The sequence below is a fragment of the Quercus robur genome, chromosome 8 (genome assembly GCF_932294415.1).
Source record: "Quercus robur chromosome 8, dhQueRobu3.1, whole genome shotgun sequence".
In the NCBI taxonomy this organism is placed as follows: Eukaryota; Viridiplantae; Streptophyta; class Magnoliopsida; order Fagales; family Fagaceae; genus Quercus; species Quercus robur.
Window position 1 is genome coordinate 43,367,532 of NC_065541.1, and position 8,592 is coordinate 43,376,123.

At 34.6% G+C, this 8,592-nt stretch overlaps 1 protein-coding gene across 1 annotated transcript; it reads right to left on the reverse strand.

Annotated features, from left to right (window-relative positions):
- Positions 1–7,986: 7,986 nt before the first annotated feature.
- On the reverse strand, positions 7,987–8,592 carry LOC126696321 (F-box/kelch-repeat protein At3g06240-like). The gene has a single exon (XM_050393083.1). It carries the CDS (start codon positions 8,590–8,592, stop codon positions 7,987–7,989), a length of 606 nt encoding a protein of 201 aa, XP_050249040.1.

Below are 8,592 nucleotides of genomic sequence, written 5' to 3' on the forward strand. Positions count from 1 at the left end.
AGCACAAAAAGAACAAAAATTGTTAATTCCATTCCGGTTTTCGGTTTATCTTGGTACCAATCTATACCAGCATACCATTTTGGGATAAAGTCTATTATGACATTTCCCCACCCCCAATAGATTGTTGCAACTTTGTAAAATAGACACATAGAGCATTAGTATTGGTAGTATTAAAAAGTCATATTGCTATTTTTAGCACTACCAATCACAAAAATGGGGTTGCAATGGTGGAGCTATAGCTAAAAGAATTAGCTTCTCAGCTATAGTGCATAACCAAAAATGGCTGTGCACTGTAGCTCAAAGGTTAAAAAAAAAAGGTATTTTATTATAATTGTTAAGTTATGGTTTTTCACATAACATTTATGTTGGTTTTATTCCATGACAAAAAGTGTTGTAATTGTATTAATTTATTTCCTTGTATTTTGTGGAATTTAATTGTAATGGGTTTAGTTTTAAGTTGGTGAAGATTGTTCAAGACAATTGATCTCGTGACTTGGCTTGCGACTGGCTTAGGAATGTAGCACCCGCGAAAGGTCATGTGAGGAGCACATGAGGAAGTTCAATAGTCAGTGTGTTTCACGAGACACTAGTGACTTGGCCAACCTGCGAGATGACCTGTGAGATACACTGACCTTGTTAGAGAGAGCTACACATCCTTAAGAGAGAAATCTTTGTAGTCTCTTCTCATTTCATCTCCCATTGTTATATTTTGAGAGGAGATTTGTATCCAAATACAACTCACACCTATTCAAAGTGTAAAGAGTGGTTTGGAGCTTGGGAAGTATTGAGGATTTGCCAAAATAAGCCGGTGAGGCTTGGCGGATGCAATCGGACGATATTGCGGGATCTAGGAAGCTTGTGAAGACAAGACTCCGAGAAGTCCGTTGGTAGTTAGAGCCTGGAGGGCTTAATTATTTTAGGTAGATTAGGCTTGGAGGGTTTTTTTTTTTGGTATCCTTGTACTCCAACTTATTCACTAGTGGATCATTTCGACTTAGAGGGTCGCAAAGAGGTTTTTGCTGAGTTCTTCGAATTCCTCTTTAATAAAACATTACGGTGTTATCTTGTATTTGTATGTCTCTTCCCTTACTCTTTGTTGAGGACAAATTGTTCACACCACATGACTTCATTTCATTGGCGACCCGCACCACATCAACACTATTATGGATTTTGGGAAAATCTATTTTAAAGCCCAAAAGAGTCCATATTCACAAAAATGATGCCGAAGCCCATGGTCCAAAACTCATGGCGATATAATCTCATCAAGGCCCATAGTTCGAGCTCATGGCACAACATCTCATTTTTTGCTCATGATCCAAGCTTATGAGTCTCATCGGGGGAATTTTGGGAGTCGTGGTTTGGAGGGCCAAAAAGTATGTTCAGTAAAGCTTCAGTGGTTCAAAGTTGATAAAGGAAATCATGTTGCTTGGCATGTCTTCCCTAATTCCCTAAACTCTGACAGGTCAGTGTGCAATAGGTAACATTTGGTAAGCCCTTATATCACATAACACTTAAAATGATAAAACTCTCTATGCTCTTTACATAAAAATTAATGTCCACCATATAATATAAGTTTTAAAATATAATTATATCATTCCATATTAATTATATTATTATTTTCATATAAATCAATTCCAAGCACATGGCTAAATATATATTAGTATCTCATATCTAGCATTAAATGCTCTCTTTACTCTCCAAGATTTGGTTAAAATACAAAAAGACCATATTTACATCTCTAAAACTTCATAAAAAATCAACCAACTGGTCTATTACTTACTAAAATTATATATGGACTAAACATATAATTTTTTCCAAGACAGGAAACTTAGTCGAAAATACCAACAATAGCTCCAACGGAAGCTGCAAACAGCTCCGACAGAAACTATTTTGCAAAAATAGCTCCAGCAGAAGCAAAAAAACAGATTCTGCAGAAGTAGAAAACAGCTTCTGCAGAAACAGCTCCATCAAGTTGACACATGTCCTAAAATGATGTCATTTGCCCATTAATGCCTAATCCCAGCAGCTGGCTGTCATACCCAAAGAAATAAGAGGATCCCATAAAGATTATCTTGCCATTTTTAGCCAAACCATGACTTTAATGCCAAATATTTTTTCCTTTAAGCAAGATGTCATTTGGATGATATCATTCAGTTGTGAAAACTGTGATTGACAGCTTTTATAGCTATAACATTAGCCTTAAAACCTCTAACTTTCTTCTTTTGGCTAAAAAACAAAGTCCTACTAATGGAACCACTTACCTTGTCAAGGAGTTTTCCTTATTTGCTATTTTTCCTTCAACTAAGTTCTGATCTAGTTACATAGCTTGGCTCTATATAAAGAGGACCAAGCTACACACTAAGGGGAGACCGATCCATCCCTCTCTCACTCTCTTATGCAGAAACTTCACTCATTTTGCTGCAAAATACACATTTTCACACTTCCCCATCTCTCTTACAAAGTCCCTCTTCATAGATAACAACACAACACACATATTACAACATACTATTATCCATTACCCATCTTTCCCACACTCCATTATTCTGAAACTCCATCATTTTTGCTGCACAAAACACATCTCCATCTCATTTTTTATTTCTCATACAAAATCTCCCTTCTTAGAAAGCAACATAACCCATAACACAAATAATCTCATGTATTCACTATATTTAACCTTCATATTATCTATCTCATACTTCCATATATTTTACAAATACATTCCTCACAAAATACCCATACATACTTCTCATATATCTTTAAACTCCATGTCTCACAAAGTATACATATACAAGATCCATGTCCAACAAAGTATCTACATGTAATTCTTATACATATTACAAACATGATATCTCACAATATATATATTTCTTACCATCTCTACACATCTTAAAACATATCAAAATACTCTTCCAAGAACACATTACAAAAACCCTTTCTCATGGAAGGCATATGAACATCAATACTAAGGCATTTCTCTTAAAAGGCACAAAGACTTCATATTAAAATCATTCTCATTGAAGACATTCATTTCTAATACTTAAAGCTATTCTAATTCCAAGAATACACTACAAAAGCCCTTTCTCATGGAAGACATATGAACATCAATACTAAGGCCTTTCTTTTAAAAGGCACAAAGACTTCATATTAAAATCATTCTCATTGAAGACATTCATTTCTAATACTTAAAGCTATTCTTATGAAAAGCACAAACTCACTCATGTTTGACTAAAAATTAAAAGGGCATTACATGGGGAAAATCATTTAAGTGCATGATTAAGGGGACAAGCTTAACCAATCGATGCACACGGCTAGACATGCTCTCTTTCCCTCCAGTTGCACCCATTTTTCCCTTTCAAACATGAAGTTAACATGAAAGGATTCACTTCACCATGCTGCTAAAGTGTTAAATCCACTGGTATTGTACGGCTGGAACTGTAAAGTCTGAAAGTTGTTGAAATGCTAAGTCCATTGATGTTACGGCTGGAGCTACAAAATATGAAGATAAGTCATTATATTTTATCTTCAAATTTATATTATTAAATATATTTTATTCATTATTATTTTACCGCTGGATGCAAGCTATTTTAATATCATCTCACTATTTAATGAACATGATCTCACTAATACTTCATTGATGAACATACATATTAATAAATCAATCTACTACCGTTGCACACATAAATCAACTATTATTATGATTCTAAGATTTTGGGTTTTATTTATTTTGTAGGCTTAAAATACACCGGAAGCCATTGGTCTATGCGGCCCAATGACGAGTTCCAGGTTGACCTCCCCAAAACAAATCTGGGCCTAGCAAAACCACACCTCCAAAGACATGTGGCTATGCGCAAAAACCACCCCCGACACTCTTTAAGCTTTATATTTGTTGCTGCATGCTTGTGGTTATGGCTTAAAGAGTAGTTCCGGTTATTGAGTATCATTTACTCTTGTTCCGCACTTAGATAAGTTAGAGTAAAAGCAATTAAGTCGTGTTTTTAAAATTTTTGGGGGGGGGGGGGGGGTCTAAACAAATTATAGTGTTTTACTCTATTTGAGCTTTCAGTGGTGTTCACACTACTTTAAATATTTTATTCATTTCCTTTCCTTTTTTTTTTTTTTTTTTTTTTTTTTTTTTTTTTTTTTTTTTTTCCTTTTTAGTTTATCCTGTGCCCTCTCTCTCCTCATTCCTCCATTTTCTTCTCCTAGCCCAGCAATCAGAGTTTCTCGCTTTACCTAGCCACTTGCCTGCCCATCTCCGACCAACCTCACCGACCCAGCTCGCCCAACTCAACCCACCCCTGCTTATCGCCGATCACTGACCTCGCCTAGCCCAGCCAGCTCGCCAACCCATCTCAGAAAATCCTCTACCTCCAGCCATTGCTGCCTTCGCGTTGAGTTTGGCTCCGACTGTGACTTTGATCCGCCCCTCTCTCTCTCTGCTATCTTATTTTCTCTGACGTGGGTGTGGTAGGTCTGTGTTTGGTTGATTTGGGGTTGCTGGGTTTGTGTTTGTGTTTGTGTTGCGACTGATTTAGGGTGTGGTTGCTAGCTATTTGGTTCTTCTTCTCATAGAAGTTTCACACTGGTGGTGGTGGTGCTGTGAATGCTTGAAGATAGTGAAGAATATAGAAAAAAATAATAAATAAATGAATTGTTCATTGTAGTATATATAATATTTTATTGTGTTGTTTTTGTTATTTTATTGTATTGAAAACTAAAATAAAACCACTAATGTTAGATGTTTTGTAAAATAAGAGGTAAAATAGATAAAATAACTTTTGGTAGAGTCATATAGCTAAAATTATGGCTCCACCAATGTGGATGATCTAAGCATCTGGTTGGATTTTAAATAAAGATTTCTACCTACAATTGTCAAATTCTCGTATCCTTCACACATTCTCGAATCCATTAGCTCCTGTAAGCATTGGTGGCTCTACTTGTATGTGAGAGTGGTCCTAGGACCACCCTCACTTGTCAAAAAAAAAAAATTTTATACATGCAAAACATATTTTATATAAATAATTATTTTAAATTAATATGTTCAGTGACCACCCTGACTTGAAAAAAATGTATATATATACTTTAAAAAAATATATTATATACTAAATTAACTTATTTTGACCACTCTAATAAAATTTTTGAACACTTTTACTTGAGAATTATAAGAATTTGAGTTCAATAAATATAAGAGTAATGCAACATCCACAACATTTTTATAATAATTTTACAATAAATCTTATATAGTAAGTTATTATTAATTCTAATTTGGGTTTAATATTGACATATTTTACCCACCAATAACAGGCTAACAACTTGTTGCATAAGATTTGTTATAAAATTATTGTGGTCACTTTATTATTCTCATATCAGCATTTTCAATTTGCATTTTATCTTGGGGAAATTACACTTTACCACCCTAAACTATACCCTAGATTACACTTTGCACCCTAAACTATTCGATTGCATGCTTTGCACCTAAACTATAATCTTTGTTACACTTTGCACCCCAAAGTTAGTTTTACTGTTAAGTTAGATGAAAATTTATAGCACATGACTTGAATGTGATTTTTACTTAGGTGGCACATAGTTTAAAGACAAAAACACCCTCTTTCCAATCAATTAAAAACAAAAGCTCTCTCTCACATGCTAGCATTTTCTTCTCCCCAAATCAAATTTTGCCTAACCCTAAATCCCCAATAGTTCTCACGTGTGCCTAGCAGCAGCTTTTCCGCTCTCTCTCCGCCAACAAACTCTTCTATTCTTTTGAAAAATTCTTCAGTTGCTCCTTTAAAACATGATGGTCATCATCTTGACATATTTTTGTTTGTTTAGAATACAGATAATTATGATAAAATTCGAGAGATAATTAATACAAACACATACAACCAACATCTGAAAAAAAACCCAGTCCGTGCCTACCATATGAGATATATATATGGCTTTCTTTACAACACTTGGTGAGTGGTCAAAGCATACGTATAACACAGTAAAAATCTATAATAATCAATATTAAAATAAAAATTTGAATGGATTCAATCTTGACATACTTCTTTAAAAGTTCATATTAGTCTTGTCTACCTTATATTATTCCCCAAACTGTCTCTGGACTTCATGTTTTAGATAGTTTTCTATTTAAAAAAAAAAAAAAAAAAAAAAAAAAAAAACTTGATGTAGATTTCCATTTTTTTGCAGCTTAGTATTATTTTACTTAGTGGAGCAACTGAACAATGAGAGAAAGGAGAGGAGTTAACGCATGAGAGCTATTGGGAATTTAGACAGATTTTGATTTGGGGAGTAGGAGATGCTATGCAAATGAGAAAGAGGTATTTTGTTTTTAACTGATTGGAAAAAGGGTGTTTTTGTCTTTAAACTGTGTGTCACTTAAGCAAAAATCGTGTGCAAGTTATGTGTTACAAATTTCCATCTAATTTAACAGTAAAATTAACTTTGAGGTGCAAAGTGTAACAAAGGTCATAGTTTAGGGTGCAAAGCGTGCAATCGAATAGTTTAGGGTGCAAAGTGTAATCTAGGTTATAGTTTAGGGTGGTAAATTGTAATTTCCCCTTTTATCTTTTATTTTTTTTTTCTTATTCTCTTTGTTAGTACAAAAAAATTGTAATATTTCATGTATTTGCGTGTTTTTTTTTTTTTTTTTTTTTTTTTTGTGACATTGATATATATTCAAATTATTTATTTATTAAATTTTGTATAATTTAAAATTTTTAGTGACCACTCTAAAAAAATATTTCTAGAACTGTCGGCAAGGATATACTTAATTAATTTGAGATTGGACTTGAGTTGAGACGATGCATGCTCTGGTGAGTTTGGTGGCCCCTTTTGTAGGTCTAAATTTGAAAACTTAGCCAGTTACAGGGGTTCACATCCATCATGACAAACTAGGTCTCAAGGTCCTACTTGGTCAGTTTCTTGATTCAGCAATCTCCTAGTCTATTGTTCACCATCAAAAGTTCAATCAGTTTGATAAGTTATTCAGTGCTTCTAACTTGACCCCAAACTCTGACCCAAGTTGAGCTGAAGAGAACAAGGCAAGAAAAAAGACCAGTAGATTCACCAACTAGAGAGAGCATCTGCTTTTAAAATAATTCCAATAGGATGACACAATCATAGTATGAACTGTTGTACGTTCAAAATTTTTCCCTTAATATAAGGTTTTCTAAAATAGTTCCAATATTAGTTCTATCCTCATTAGAAGATATTCATCCTTCAAATTAATAGTTGTAGGGAGAAGTGGATAGGAAATGGTAGATGAATTTAAAAGTTAAATATGCACCAGCTTCAATTTCTAATTATACACTGTAATTCAGAAATGCATTAAAACACTCCATTTATTCCAAATGGATACTAACCCTTCAGGACGGGGATTATCATAGCCATAGGAGCATGGGTGTGTATGCAAGCATGGTCAGGCAGATGGGAAACAATATAAGTACGATTGGATGATAAACAAATTTCAGTTTATGAAATCCCACAGGCAGATAAATTGCCTCAAATATCTAAGAGATGATGGGAAGCTAAAAGATTAACAATTAAATATAAACAACATTGTGAACAACACTTGCAAGTAAAAGGTCTCAGCATCAGACAGTGAATCAAATTCTTCTTATTAGCTAACAGATCACTGTATCAAATTCTTCAAGATTTTTTTGTTGATTCTCACACAAGTCCTCAGTTAAGGAAACATATCCCAAAACAAGAAACATAAACTTGTTGAAAACTCAATTAATTGTGTTAGTGCTAATACAACACAGCCAAACTAACATATTTTACGTTTGCCCTTACTAGCATTAGACAAATTCAATTCATTCGCCCGCCTTGCTGAAGCACAATCTTGGACATTCAGTAGAGGAAGGCTCTCCATATATGTATCCAAATAAAACGGCGCTAATTGGGCGGGGATGTCAATATATGATATCTGTTGGCTACTGGGATTGTAAGACAGCAACTCACCATTGACAGTATTGATCACTAGAACCTCACCAATCTTTGTAAAACCTGCCATATTGTTACCCCAACATCAATATCATATAGCTTAGTCCAAGATTCAGCTACACTAAACTCTTTCATCACCCACAACGAGCAACATGTCAATGCGGACTTAAAAAAGCGCAGTGACCCATCATGTACAGCAACTTTAATGTTTAACTTATTCACATCATCCAAACTCCCAGGCAAAGCCATCTCATGAAAAGAATTATTCCTTCTATCGAATGATAAGATTACATAGATAATATAGTCATCTTCAATGGACGCAATCCAGTGCACTGCCCCGTTCACAAACACTGATAAGTGATTTTCTGGAAAAGCAGACAGAGAACCAGGGCCAGGGTTGGTAACATTGCGCCACGTGCCAGTGCCAAGTGTATAAATCTGAACCATAAGTTGATCATTTTTGAGATCATCACCTTCTTCTTCTTCAAGATACAGAACTCTTACTAATATATAGTCATCAGTTGTGGGGTCATAGCCAAACCCATAATACTGCATAGGCATATAGGAAAATGGGAATTCAGGGGTCGGAAGGAATATGGCTTTACGAATAGAAGGGTTCCCATAGAAGTGGAGCAATGTCAT